General features: G+C 47.1%; 1 protein-coding gene across 1 annotated transcript in view; it reads left to right on the plus strand.

Moving 5' to 3' along the window:
• Positions 1–3,541: 3,541 nt before the first annotated feature.
• Positions 3,542–15,146, plus strand: part of LOC122496189 — a 34,316-nt gene continuing 22,711 nt past the window's right edge. The window contains exons 1-9 of the mRNA XM_043602262.1: positions 3,542–3,625; positions 3,826–3,888; positions 3,988–4,047; positions 4,146–4,212; positions 5,359–5,625; positions 6,286–6,498; positions 12,768–12,913; positions 13,423–13,550; positions 14,276–14,420. Coding sequence (XP_043458197.1) covers positions 3,542–3,625; positions 3,826–3,888; positions 3,988–4,047; positions 4,146–4,212; positions 5,359–5,625; positions 6,286–6,498; positions 12,768–12,913; positions 13,423–13,550; positions 14,276–14,420 — 1,173 coding nt within the window. The remainder of the gene's footprint in view (positions 3,626–3,825; positions 3,889–3,987; positions 4,048–4,145; positions 4,213–5,358; positions 5,626–6,285; positions 6,499–12,767; positions 12,914–13,422; positions 13,551–14,275; positions 14,421–15,146) is intronic.

Raw genomic sequence — 15,146 nt, forward strand, 5'->3', positions numbered from 1 at the left:
GGAGGGGCAGAGAGAATGGGAGTGAGGATCCCAAGCAGGCTCCACACTGTCAGCACAGAGCCCAATGCAGGGCTCAATCTCATGAACCATGAGATCATGACCTGAGCTGAAATCAAGAGTCAGACGCTTAACCAACTGAGCCACCCAGACACCCCTACCTTTGTTCTTCTTGTGACTATGTTGTGAAAGGTATATGTACCCCTTTCAAATGAGTGACCTCTTACCCCAGAATATTTACAACATTTCAAGTTCAAAGAACTTGGCCTGTTGTCCCCACAATTACAGGTTGTATTAGTCACACACACACACACACACACACACACACAGGAAGTACAGGTGCCCTCTGGGAAGCACTGTTCACCTGGCTACCCAGACCCTCAGCCCAATCTTGCTGAAGTCCTGACTCTCTTTAACCTTCCCTAAGTAAACTCACACCTTTCAGCTTCTTACTTCTGTTGGTCAGGAATTTTTTTTCAGTATATCCAGCTGCTCTCTTCAAACTTTTTCCCTGCTGGGGGACTTCTCTTATTTCCCATCCCAGGTGTATACTGGGGTGCGCCTGACACAAAGCACCACAGCCCACATACACAAGAAAATGTGGAGGTCAGCAAAGCCAGAGGATGGCCTCCAGGCCACTACAAGGGCCACTGATGTAGTGGGGTTGGGGGGTGACCCGGGTTAGAGAGAAGAGAACCACAACCGAGCAGGCCAGGCAGTAAGGCACTGTGGAGGTGGTGGCTAGGAGGGGAAGGCAGCTCCCAAGAGAGATGTACTTAGTATGGACTGACTGGTTCCAGCTCAGTCCCAGAGAGCCCAGTGTCTGATACAGAGAAGGCAACTCTCTGAGCCCATTGGCTAGATTAATAGCCCCTCACCCTCAAATAAGCTTCACTGCTATCTGGAAATTCTTCCCTAGGGAGTTACTCTTTTTAAGAGGACAATAATCCTAGGGAAAGAGACTAAAGTCATAGCCATTTCAGCACTTTGAAGACTCTGAGAAAGCAGGGAGAAAAACTCAACACCATGGGGACTGTGGGATACTGACAGGTGGGGGGCCCAGTCACTAATTTCTCCAGGTGTGGAGGAGGCGGGTCCACAGACCCTCATGTAACCTGAGCCCTCAGCTGCCCATCTTCACCAGCTACCCTACCCTCTCCAGGAACGTGGTCCCCTCTTCCATGTCCTCCAGGGACCTTCACTCCCCAAGATGCATCAGGCCTCCAGGAAGAGGGTGACTGCTCCGTCTGTCCCCCCGGTAACTACTGCAGGTCAGTGATAGTCCACGGTTATTCACCTCCTGTGCTGCCATCAAATTCTATCCTCTGGGTGAAAAGACCCACCGGGCCCCCTGGCCTTCCTCGAGGCCCCCACGCTATTTGTGGGGCAGTTAAAGTGTGAGGGGCCAGGGCCAGCTGTAAGACTATAGCCCCACCTGGCCACACAGGTCTGAACAGGGAGTCAAACCCGACAATTAGGTGAAGAGAGCCAGGACAATGGGCACAGACCTAGATTTTCTTTAAAAAATAATAAATACATTCAAATTGAGCAAGGGTCAGTATGAAATGAACATAGCTCTGCTCAGTCCTGCCTAAAAACATGGGGAATTTCCTTATAGGCAAAATTCTATGTGCCTGTAGGTAATACACATACACTCAGGGGAAAAGATGAACAATCCTTCCTTTTACCTCTATCTCTGAATTTTCCACAATGTGAATAGCTTTTATAATCATTAGGGCTAGAAAGACAATAAATGGTACCCATAAACAGAATAATCAGAGAGCAGGCCTCAGGATGCCCAAATTCTGCCTGAATGTCCTATACTTACTTGTTATGTATGTAATTTGTGCAATGGGGACATTCTCCCTGTAGCAGGAGAAGCCACTGGAAGAACTCTGTACTTGGGATTCAGAGACTCACAACCTCCAGGGCTGGATAAGGGTTCCCCAGTCTCCCCTGAGGCCTTGGAGACAGGCCTAGCCTCTCAAAGTGGCCCTCGGCCCAACTCTCCCAGAGTAGCCAGACTAAAGGAAAGCACACTGGGGATATCTGATCCAGAGAAAGCTCCCAACTTTCGCTGAAAACCTGTAACTCCCAATTTCCTGAGACTGGAAAGAGGGGTTTTTGAAAGAAGAGCTGCTCCATTTCATGCAGAGGTGAACCTGCTTCAGAGCAGATTGTTTTCTCCTGAAAAGTGAAAGTGGAGAGTTCCTCAGATGCTCTTTCTGGAGGATCATCTCCCTATACTCAGAAAGTTCGTCCTTTGATCTAGCCTGCACTCTGCTGAAGAGTTGGAGATCAGACTGGTGGCTGTCAAAGCTCAGGCCTCGGGACCTGGCAGGCCCCAGGCACTCACTGGGGACAATGCAGGAAGCAGCTAGAACACCTGCCAGTCTTCTCCCTCCTCACTCCACAGTGAGTGTGACAAGGCCACAAAGATCCTCCAGGGGGAACTTGTCTTGCTGCCGCAGCCCTGGGTCCTCATCTTTATCCACTGGGCTCCACAAACTCAGTGGAGAAGAGACACCCAGGAATCCATCTTTTCCTGAAGGACGTGCAGAGGTTCTTCGAACCCTGCACTGGGCCCAGCACCCCTGGGTCTGACCCTCGTGCCCTGTTTTGTTGCTGAATGAAGTATCACATCCTGTTTCTATCATATACGTGGGTATAGCCATGTGTTGTCCTGGGGCAGAGGTCAGAAGCATTTCACACGCTGGGTCAGCATGAAACTGTCTGAAACAAGGGCCTGGGTCTCCTCTGGTTCTGGGGCACTGGGCTCGGATCACCCCTTCTACCCTGATCTCACTCTTCTCCCCCTCTCTGTACTGTTAGAGGTGGACAGGTGTGGGGGAAATGTCCTGCTGGTTATTACTGCCCCCCTGGGGCCTCCGAACTGATAACACAAGGTCCCAGGGAGTCTCAGACCTCGTGTCCCCAAGGACAGCTGTGTGCCAAGCAGTGCCCACCAGGTAACAACCCATTTCTTTTCCTTGGGGTGTGAAAGAGGCAGAGAACAAGGTTGCTTAGCTGTCACCACCAGACCCACTCAGGGAAAGGAATTTTTTTTTAGCCAAAAACAAATTCTAAAAATAGTTGACACCCACACCTGCCTATCTCAGTCAGCAGAGCATGCATGCAACTCTTGATTTCAGGGTCATGAGTTCAAGCCCCATGTTGGTCATAGAGGTTACTTTAAAAAATCATAAAAAGTAGTGGACCCCAGTGTTATACATCTAATATGTATCTGCATATGCATGTGTATGTAATTGCATACATCATATGTATGTCATATGATAGGCACCTAATGTAATTCAGATGGTTAGTGATTTGACAAACATCTTATGTGGAGACAGGACTGGCATCCAGGCCTCTCAACTCCTGGGCCAGTAGAATCCCCCAGGCCACCCCTGGATACATGCTGTTGCCAACCTGCCATGGTGGAGCAGCCTCCCTGCCTTCCACAAGATCTGGTGTGACCCCATGTGCTCCAGGTTTTTACTGCCCAGAGGGCAGTGGAGAACCCACCTTGTGTCCACCTCACACCATGGCGGCTGCCCCCGGAGCCAAGCAGCGAGAGGAATGTGGGCCTTGCCCTGCTGGGCGCTGGTGCAAAGCTGGTGAGATACCTGTACCAGGAGTGCACTGGTCCTGAGAAGGGCAGAGGGAGGCCCGCTGGGCAGGAAGAGAGGACAGAAAGTGATCACAACCTTTGCTCTCCAGGGGACCCAGCCACCCACCCCTGCCCTGCCGGCCACTACTGCCCTGGAGGGAGTGAGACCAGCCCAGGAACCCCTCAGGCCTGCCCTGAGCACACCTATCTGCCTGCAGAAGGAGGACAGAGTCTGGCAGAGTGCCTCCCCTGCCCTCCTGGATACCTCTGTGTATCCCCAGGTGAGAGGCTACCTCTAGGCCAGAGGCTGAGACCTCTGTGGAGGAGAGATAAGAGGCCATCAGGGGTCCCATGGCCATGCCTGCTGTTTTTGCCCCCAGGTCTCTCCTCCCTTGAAAGCCGCCTTTGTCCTCCAGGCTACTGGTGTCCAGGTGATCAGGGTGCCTTTCTCTGCCCACCTGGCACCTTTCGGACAAAACCAGGGGCATCATCAAAAGAAGACTGTGAGCTCTGTCCCCCTGGCCACTACTGCCCCCAGGCCGAGCTGAGGGATCATGCAAATGTGTTTGTGATCCCCTGCAGAGCTGGATTTGAATGCCCGGCAGGTGAGACTGCCTGGCCTATCCCTCCCTCCCCAGCCACTGCTCCCATCCCTTGTACTCTCACCCCGGAGGATTAGGCCAGGTGCTCAGGCAAGTCTTATCAGCACTGGGCGCATCATGCAGGCAAGGCATGGCCACCTGCTTGCCCTAGCAAGCCGTTTGCCCAGCACCCCCATGGCCCACTCAGTCTTGGTTGGATCTGTGCCACCTGGATACCCTCAAGACCAAGGTGCACTGGTCTGTTCCTGTCTCCCTCAGGTGCTGTGGCTGAGGTCACTTGTAGGGCTGGCTCTTACTGCGAGACCCAGACAGGGATCCCCCCACTTTGTCCTGGGGGCTATGCCTGCCCTGCTGGCTCCTCCACCTACACTGGCCCAGGGCAGCTGTGAGTACCCTCCCCTGCCTGTGTGTCTCAGCCTCAGGGATCTCCAGAGAGGAGTCAAACCCCTGAGTCCCAAAGGATTCAGGACCCCAAGACAAGTACTGGGCAACCCTTTGCTTGGACTTCCCAGCTACAGTGTTCACATGCCTCAGTCCCTGCCTCTGTCCTTAAAAAGGAAGGGAGGGTGAGGAAGCAAATCCCACTGAGATGCCCTTCATTAGTTTCCAGGGCCATTTTGTGTGGGGCGGCCAGATTTAGCAAATAAAAATACAGGAAAACCCAGTTAAGTATGAATTTTAAGTAAACAACAAATTTCTAGTATAAGTATGGCCCATGCAATATGTGAGAGTACTTATACTCATTGTTTATTCATTGTTAATTACCACTGTTTATCTGAAATTCAAATACGACTGGATGCACTGTATTTCATTTGGCAACCCCAATCCTGTGTCCAGGACTGACACTCCCAGCACTCCCACTGTGTCCCCCCATCCAGAGCCAGTCAGATTTGTTCCACTCATTCCTTTGCCCAGGGTGAAGTGGGCAGGGAGCACAGGTCTGGCCACTGCCCAATGACCTGGCCAATGGATGTGGCTCCCTCCTCCAGGATGACACCTGGACCTACTTAGTCCTCACTGGACACAAAGCCCAGCCCATGACCCCCTGTCTGGGATAATATCAGAGCTGCCCCTCCCCCAGGCAGCTTAAGGGTTAAGCATGGGGAATGTCGATGGGGGAGTTGAGGGGAACCCTGCTAGTGAGATGAGAGCCAATAGCACACACAGCCCCTTATCAACATGAAACTAGAGTCTTGGGCTCTGTGTCTCTGTGCAGCTGTTTGTTTCCCTATTACTGTCCCCTGGGCAGTGCCCATCCACGCGAGTGCCCTGGGGGCTCCGAGGCACTGAACAGGAGTGGCCTCAGGGTCTCAGAGGAGACTTGCTGCCACCTCTGTGAAGCAGGCACCTACCGCAGCCTGGCTCTGGATGCCCAAGCCTGCCAGCCCTGCCCCCCTGGATTCAGCTGCCACCAGGGTGAGTTTGGGAAGCCTGGATGTGAGCAAGAGAGGGGGGCTGGGGCCTCTAGTCAGAATTGGGCAGAGCCCGGTGAGGAAGATGCAGGTGGCAGGTAGGGAGGACCCACAGAACCCCTGGGAGCAGGCAGAGGAACAGGGGCTAGTTTTTCTCAGCTAGACCAGCCACCTGATGAGAAAGACCCAAGAACATGGGGAGGACACAGGTGAAGGAAGATTCAGAGAAAGTAGGTACCACAACTGTCTTGATGTTAGTTTTTAAAATACCTAAAAATTACAGACTGTACATCACATTGTACAAATTAGCATACTGGAGTGAGTGGTCCAAGTGCTCTGAAAAACAGGACAACCACTGCCCAGTGTGTCAGCAATGCTGGGCATTCTGCTCTGTTTGCTAGAGGGATGGAAGTGCATTCTGTAGTGCCCCAAAAGTCAAGGAGGACTGTTTTGGGGGGGGGGGGGTAGATACAATAAAGCACAGAGCCTCCACTGTCCTCCCTACAATCTAGATCAGCCCTCAACAGTATTTGCTTTGCTATCTCCCTCCCACTTTCCACCCCACCCATACCCCAAGTTCATTCTTCCCCTGGACTCTGCCATTTCTTAGTCCCCACCTGAGCTGGAGTCCATGGCTCAGAATTTCCCCTCCATTTCCCTCCAGGAACAGAGAGTTACCACAGCCAGCCCTGCCCAGTGGGGCATTACTGTCCAGCCAAGACTCACAGCCCCAGGCCCTGCCCCTCAGGAACCTTTGGGAACAGCAGCCAGGCAGGGGCAGTTGGAGAGTGCCTGCCATGCCCCGCAGGCACCTTCAGTGCCCATCCTGGCCAGGCCGGCTGCCTCCCCTGTGGGAGCTCTTCTTTCTCTCCACCTGGTGAGTCTCCACCCATGCCCACTCTCTAACTGGCTAATTGCCCTGGTCTCCAGATATGGGTCCCAAATACACCATTTCTCCTGTCCCCTGAAGTTTTGAGGGTCAGCAGTGTAAGCTTTCAGAAAACCACATTATCACCAAATATGGTTGTTCTACAAAAGCTGAAGTGAGAGAATGGGCGACCCTGTGACTCTCACTGTCCCAGTGTGGTGTGTGTACGTGGATAAAATAAGTCTGTGCAAAGACTTCAACAAGCAAGTGAATGAATGTGAGGGAACAAGCTCAGAGAGGTCAAGCAACTTGCCCCAGATGATTCGGCTAATGGAGGAGCCAGGACCCTGCGCTGAGACTGGCCAGTTGGTTCTGATGCTGCTGCATGTGCTTAAAGGTAGGGGCAGCCACATCCAGCTCTCTCAAGCCGACCCTTGTCTTAGCATCTATGTGGCAGGATCAGGCACAGAGACATAAGCACAGCACTCAGCCATGGCCACTGGCTCCTTGCTGATACCTGTCACCTTTCCTCATTTCACATAGGTCTTCACATGGTTTTTGTGTGTGAACCACTTGTGCATGATCCATAGTACAAGCAGGATAAGTAACCAGATAATCCAATAGCAGGAAATTAAGGTCATCAGAATCATATATATTTAGCCTCAGGGCTGACCCCAGATCTCCACAGATGCCAGGTACCATTGTAAGTGCCGCCCTAATACCAATCCTCATACCAACTCTATTAAATAGGTGCAGTTACTATCATTCTTGTTTTGCAAATATGTCAACTAAACTGCAGAGAGTTTAAATAACTTGCCCACAGTCAGACAGGTAGTGACAGAACCAGGATTTAAACCCAGTCTAGCTGACTCCCACATTCCTACTCTTAACCACCATGCTATGCCACTTTCAAATCGTGTGATTTGAGGTTTCCAGGGATTCTACCATCATTTCTTGTCTCTGGGATTCTATCTCCTAGGTGACAGAGCCCTGAATCCAGTGATCCCTCAGGACCTGGAGATCAGGGGCTGAGTGAAGCAGGTCCCAGTGGTTGTGTTGTCCAAATTGCATTTCATTGGCTTCTACATAGCAATCTAGTACAGCCTGTTTCTTTAGTTATTGAGAAATATATTTTAACTGGTTTATCTTGGAGTGATCATGATGGGATTAGAGTTACACCTTCTATGGGCATGTGATTATAATTTTTGCGGTAGAGATGACCTTTAGGTCACACTACTTAAATTTTTTTCAGGCTGAAGTTATTGCAGCTGTTCTCTGTGACATAGAACCCTGGGGCTATCTTAGTCTTCTTAGGCTGCCATAGCAAAATACACAGACTTGGTGACTTAAATAAAATTTTATTTTCTCACAGTTCCAGAATTAGGAGTCCAAGATTAAGGTTTTGGCATATTTGGCTTCTTTTGAGGTCTCTCTTCTTGGCTTTCAGACCTCTCTTTCTGTGTCCTCACGTGGCCTTTCCTCTGTATGCAAGCATCCCTAGTATCTCTCTTGTGTGTCCAAATTTCCTCTTCCTATAAATATGCCACCCTATGGCTGTATTTTAATGTAATCACCTTTTAAAGGCCCCATCCCCAAGTACAGTCACATTCTGAGATACTGGGAGTTCAGGCTTCAGCATAAGAATTTGGGGGGACACAACTGAGTACATAACAGGGGCCTTGATCACCTCTAGGTCGAATATTGGAGTAAGCCAACATTCTCTTCAGGCTTGTGTTCTGATTAACCTTCTCAACTTCTACAAGAGGAAGTCTTACTCCAGTTAATATATTCTCCCTTTTTATTTTCTAAAAGTTGTGTTTCTTTATTGCATAAGGTATGAGTTAGGAATCAATATTCATTTTCCCGAAACAAATATTCAATTGGAATAGGACCTTTATTGTCTATGGCCATACCACCCCCAAATGCGCCCTATCTCATCAGATCTTGGAAGCTAAGCTGGGTCAGGCCTGGTTACTACTTGGAAGGGAATGACACATTTATTGAAAGATCATTCATGTTTGTCATTAATCAGACATCCCATATACATGTGGGTTTGTTTGGGAATCTCTATTCTGTTCCAGTGGTCTTTTATCCTATCCTTATATAAATATGGTAAACTTTGATATCAATAGTCTATGTCTTCCAACTCTGTTCTTTTTAAGACTGTCTTAGCTCTTGTAGCCTTTGATTTCCATATAATCAGATCATATCCACAGAGGTACTTGCTGGAATTTCTATTGGGTTGCATAGAAACAACAAATCCTTTGGGAGAGAAATGACATCTTTGTTATCTTGAGTTTTCTAGTCCTTGAACATAGCTTAGCTTTCCTTTTATTTATGTCTCCTTTACTCTTCTAATATTTTTATTTCATTTTTATTTCTCGGTAGGGAAATTTTTTTTAACAAATTGAAGTTTGTGGCAACCCTGCGTTGAGACAATCTATTGGTGCCATTTTTCCAACAGTGTTTGCTCACTTTGTATCTCTGGGTCACATTTTGATAATTCTCTCAATATTTCAATATTTTTAATTAATATTATATTTGTTATGATCTGTGATCAGTGATTATGACCTGCTGAAAGCTCAGATTATGATTAGCATATTTTAGCAATAAAATATTTTTAATTAGGGCATATACTGTATATACACTTTTTAGACAATGCTAGTGACACTTAATAGACTACAGTATAGTATAAACATAACATTTTTTAGAGAAAGAGAAACAGAGCATGAGCTGGCAGAGGAGCAGGGGGAGGGAAGAGGGAGAGAGAGAGAGAGCGAGAGAGAGAGAGCATCTTAAGCAGTCTCCACATTCAGCACAGATCCCAACAAGGGGCTCAATCTCACGACCCTGGGATCATGACTTGAGCCAAAATCAAGAGTCAGATGTTTAACTGACTGAGCCATCCAGACACCCCTGAACGTAACTTTTATATGCACTGGGAAACCAAAAAATACATTTGAATTGCTTTATTGCAATATTTGCTTTATTGCAGTGGTCTAGAACAGAACCCACATTATCTCCAAGATATGCCTGAGGTTAACATATTTTGAGGTTTTTGTAAATGCTATTAGGTTTTTCAAATTTCATCTTCCAGTGTGTTATTTGTCTAAAATTTCTTTTTTCAGCTTATCCTTGAAACATATTTTAGCTAAACAGAGAATCATAGCTTGATAGTTGTTTTCTTTTAGCATTTCCAAAATAGACTTCCATGGCCTCTGTCTTTCATCATTTTTGTTGAGAAGTGTCACATAAGTCTCATATTTGCTTTTAGGAGGTAAAAATCCTTTTCTCTGGTGCTTCTAAGATTTCTTCATTATCTTTCATTTTTTAGGAATATAACTACAGTTCTCTTCCTATAGCTTTTCTTTGTATTTATCTTCTTTGAGTTTCTTTAGCACTTCTTGTATCTGTGTTTTGGTGCACTTCATCAATGTGTGAAATTCTCGGCCATTATAGTTTTAACATTTTTCCTGGTCTACTCTCTTCTTTCCTTTTGGACTCTCCAATTACACATATGTTATCACTTTTTACCACACACATGTCTCTTGCACCTTTTTCTGCATTTCTCATCTTCCATTTTCTTTCTGAGATCCAGTCTGATAGTTTTTTCAGATCTATATCCCACTTCATTAATTTTGTCTTCAGCTCCATACAATATGCTATTAAGTGCATCTATCAATATTTTATTTTATTTTATTTTTTGCTATTGAATCTTTCAAATCTGGAATTTATAGTCTTTTATATTTCCCTGTTGAAATTCTCCTTTAATCTTGTCCTTTGATTTATCAAACATACTTACAACAGTTTAAAGTACATTTTGCGTCTTAAAACTCCAATATTTGGACCTCTTGAGAGCTTGTAGCTATCAACTAGTGTTTTTTGTTGTTCTCTCTCTCTCTCTCTCTCCTTTGATTTCTTAAAAATTCTTTTTTCTCATGCCTATTTTTTGTTTTGTTTGTTTTGTTTTTTTTTAAATTGCTGCATATTGTGAGTGAAAACTATAGAGAAAATCTGAAATTCTGGATGTTGTTACATTCCTCCATAGAAGATTACTTTCATTCTGGAAAGCATTTACAGTAGGAATAAATCATTTCACTTCATCAGGGATTCAGAAAATCAGGGCTAGGTTCCAGGTTTTGATAAAGGTGGTTTCCTTACAGTCAGTCCACACTAGGGTGTAGCCCTTCAGTGGCCCAAACTGAAAGCCTATGATGTTTACCAGAGATCCTTATTCTTGGTGGGCCCAATTTTTGTCCCCTTAGCCTTATGATACATCCTAAAGCTATGCTCATCTCAGCCTCTTAATGGAACCTTTGAAGTGGTAAATGCCTTTCAGGAAAACGGGGTGCCAAATGTGGGGCTCACCCCTCTGGATTTTCATTCTCTCCAAAATTGTTTTCCCCTTAAGTTCCCAGTTAAGTTCTTCATTCCTTCAAACAGATGTTTTCCATATTTTTTCTGACCTTTCTAGTTATATGTCATAGGAAGATACTCTGCCATTGTCAAAGGTAGGAAAAATCTTGTAAGTATATGCACTTTTGTAAACTGCCATTTTCCCTTTGGGGATGAGGTAGGGGCTTTTTAGTTAACTTATTTTAGAGGTTAGCTCACAAATGCCAAGTTCCAATTATTGTTGTTAGTGCCACAAAGACACTATGGAAGATATGAAGACAAATAAAATAGGAAGAAAGAAAATATATAAGAAATTGGCAGAAGCATCAAGTGCCACAAGAAAGAAAAAAACAAGGAAGGCTGGATAGTTCAAAATGGGAAGAACTGAAGGATCAGGGAAACTTACGGGAAAGATTGTATTTAAACAGGAACTTGAGAATGAGTAAAATCTTGTTGAGTTGAGATTGCTGGGGAAAGATATTAAACAATGATTCTTTTAATATAGATCCATGATTATTTCTATAGTCATAGATGCCAGGCCAAGAGTTTTTCAAAATAATGTTTATTTAGGAAATTAATGTGAAGCAATGCAAAAGCAGAGTAACCCATATTCAACAAAGGACAAGCTCTCATAGCTGCTCCCATTGAGTCACTCCTTCACCCAAGAAGTCCCCAAGGCTCTCCTGTGGAACTACAGGTCCCACAAAACCAAGTGGAAGCCCAGTTGGACAATGAGACACGAAAGACTCCTGGACCCGATCTGAGAGTGCCCAGGGTGTCAGCAGAGACCTGGTCCAAATGAGCCAAAGAACATACTAAAGTTCAGGATATTAGAGAGGGCTTGACAATCTATAACCTCACTGGTGAGAGTTCTCTGTGTCACTTCAGAATTAATTCCCTTCCTTCTCTACAGTATAAATAATTATTTCTCTTGTCAGTGGTCCCTAAATTAATTTGGGGAAAGAATATGACAAAGTCCACACACACACAAAAAGTCAACTTTCAATCCATTCAACAAGTTCTGCTGAGGGCCTTTGGGCTACTATGCACAGTGTATGAGTGATTATCTTCAGGAAGTTGACATGTGCTAAACTTTAAATGAGTTTTTAATTCTTCCTGAGAAGATGACAGTCCCAACAGGGGCAAACAAGCTGGATTTGCAAAGAACCCTAGTCAGCTACAAGGTCCCAATCTCTACCTCTCTCCCAAATTGTTCTCCCAGAAGAACATTCACCTAGACTCCTTTGGTCTCCCATATAAAATATGAACTTCCCCACTCATCACTTTATCCTCTGCTGAGAATCCCTATTCTCTTGGCTCTGTCTATCCAACCTAGACCATCCTTCAAATTCCTTCAGAGACCTTCAGTCTCTCCAGCTCCCTCTCTTTCTATTGTCTAGAGACAGAGGCCCGTGCTAGTCCTTCAGAACAGGCCCACAAGGCTTTGTGTAATGGAGAATAGGAACAACACTTTCCATGAGGTGTCAAGTGCTTTCAATTATATCAGTAATTTGCAGCGCCAGCTACACATTAAAACACTCAAGGGCCTTTTTGAAAAGTAGATGTTCTGGCTTCACTTCAGAGGTTTTTATTAAATTTGCCTAAAGGGAACTTGGACATCCATGTTTTTTAAAGCTTCTCAGATGAATCTAATAAAAAGTCAGGGCTGAGAATCATTGACTTAGAAGATTTCATTCAATCCCCACAAAGACTCCTAAGGTCAGACTCTGGCAAATGTGGGTATCTGATCTCCCTAACCCTAACCCTAACCCTAACTCTAACCCTAATCAGGTACCTGACTGTGGACAGGGAAAGAGAGCTTTCTCATATCATGGTTCACTGTTAGGCACCTGTGATGGGCCATAGGGCTTCTCTATCTCCAGGTGCCTCCCACTGCACGTGTCGGGGCCTTAACAGGGTCTTCCAGAAGTCAGATGGTTCCTGCATCTGCCAGGCAGGACATGAGTCCTACAGCAGGAGGGGCCTGGAAAGTGAGGAGAGCGACAGTGATGAGGACTGTCAGCCCCAGGTAACACCTCAGCCTTAGGAAAGGAAGGCTTGAGGAGAGTGAGGAGAGGTAGCATTTATGGGTCCCTCTGCATGCCAGCCGCTTTTCATTGTCTGTTGGGTTAATGTGTAGTCCTTTGTGCTGGATGGATTGCCTCCTATACAAATGAGAACACTTTAGAAAGCTCACATGATAAGACATATTTCTCCTTATCATAGACCCACAAATTTCAGCATTCATTATAAAGGATCTTAGGAGAGTAATTTGATCACTCCACCCAGTCTCCCTAGAGTTGGACCTCCCAGTTACCTCTTCCAAGCAGCAAACTTGTCTTCTATTACTATTGTAGGTTCCCTCTACCCTCAAGCCTAACCTTAGTCTTAGGGTGCTAACTAAATGACCTCTCAGTGAGCCTGGTTCCCCAGAGGCCCCATCATGTCCCTGGAATGATCTCTGATGCTGAGAGTGCCCTCATCCTGGGCCTGCAGGGGGTTGCAGAGCCAGGACTCTTCTCCCACATCCTCCTTCAGGTCGCTGAGCGCTGCTCAGCTGGAGAAGTACGTCTGGCTGCCACCCGCAAGTGTGTGTCCCCCCAGCTGCACAACTGCTCCTCTTTCTGCCACCCTGTGGATGGGAAGCTCAGCGCTGAACTGGGAATGTAAGTGACAAAAACCTGCTGAGAACAGAATGAATTCATCGTCTCCAGACAGGTCCTGACTGTCCCCAGAGAGTCCCTCCAGAAAGGTTGGGCAGGACCCAGCTCTGATGGGAGACTGAGCCAAATACAAGCTCCTTCCAGAAGCTGCCATGTCAGCATTTCCTAAGAAGGGGAATCAGGCCAACACCAGCCAAAGCAAGCAGCCCAGAGCTGAGGAGGTACTGGCAGCAAGGCAGAGTGAGCGCCATACCCCAGGTCCCTGAGCCAACTGTTAGGAATGACCCTGGCTAGATGCCAAGCCGAGAAGGGGTCTGATTTTGTCTGGCTCTCCAGTCCTCCCCCTGGCCTGTGGACTGAATGGTATCCCCAAGAAGGCAGGGCCAGGGAACCATTGTGCTAGAAGGTCCGCTGAATAGAGTATTCCAGGCTGAACAACTCTCTCTCCTCACTCTTGCCTCAGCAGGATGCCCAAAACAAAAATGCTGAGCTTGTCAACTAGGATTTGTCCCAGGCACTGCTCCCATTCTGGAAGTTATTGCAGAAGCAGGGGCCAGAGAGAGCACATTTTAATGAGTCATCATGGACCTCCATTGAAAGTGCAGTCACTGCTTTGGAAGAATAGTTCAGATCCTTCTGGATGTGCCTGTACTAGTGGAGGGGTGTCAGGAATGGGCAGCTGCGCCATGCCCACCAGGACAGACCTCCCATCCTCTCCTCTCCTGCAGCTGCCAGTGCCAGGAATATGTTTCAGCAGAAGAGCTTTGTGATGCCCAGTGTCTGGCTAAGGCCCCCCAACTCTCCCTGGCCTGGGGTTCCAGCAGGGAGCTGATCCTCAGCGTGAAGGGCGAGGCTGGAGACCATGACCAGAGGGTGAGCCCACCTCGGGGAAGGGCTGGGATAGAAGGGCAGCCTCTGCCTGCTGGGGACAAGGGGGAAAAATCTCCCAGGCACCCTGGCTGCAGAAACCAGGCAGCAGAAGAGGGAGCACCACCTCGGTGGCTCAGTCGGTTAAGCATCTGACTGTTGATTTCAGCTCAGGTCATGATCTCATAGCTCATGAGATTGACCCCCACATCAGGCTCTGCATTGACAGTGCAGAGCCTGCTGGGGAGTCTCTCTCTTCCTCTCTCTCTCTCTCTCTCTCTTTCTCAAAATAAATAAACTTAAAAAAAAAGGGAAAATCCACTTGATAACCAGTCTTTCCTAGTCTGTTGCTATCTGCATGAATTTCTGTTCCATAGGCTGGAGGGAAAGGCAGAAAGGAAGTAAGTGGTATTTCTTATGTTGATAATGTCAACCATCCAATTTGAAAGCCACTAAGAGAGCCGAGAAAGCAACAGCTTGACTTTATAGAGTGTTAAGTGAAGCCCAGAGGCATGAAACCACTCACTGTGGTCACAGAAATGGTGTGAGCCCTGCTGGAACTGAGCCTGAGCCTCTTATCAAAGGCCAGACCTCTGGCCACAGGCGGGGCCTTCTCTTGGCTACACTGGTGTTGGCTGAGGCTTTCTTCAGGGTCTCAATGCTTCATCAGGGTGGGAGGGGCAGAAGACCAGGGCCCAGATGCAGTGCAGGTCCCGCTCACCCTTATGTTGG

The sequence above is a fragment of the Prionailurus bengalensis genome, chromosome A1 (assembly GCF_016509475.1).
Source record: "Prionailurus bengalensis isolate Pbe53 chromosome A1, Fcat_Pben_1.1_paternal_pri, whole genome shotgun sequence".
Lineage (NCBI taxonomy): Eukaryota > Metazoa > Chordata > Mammalia > Carnivora > Felidae > Prionailurus > Prionailurus bengalensis.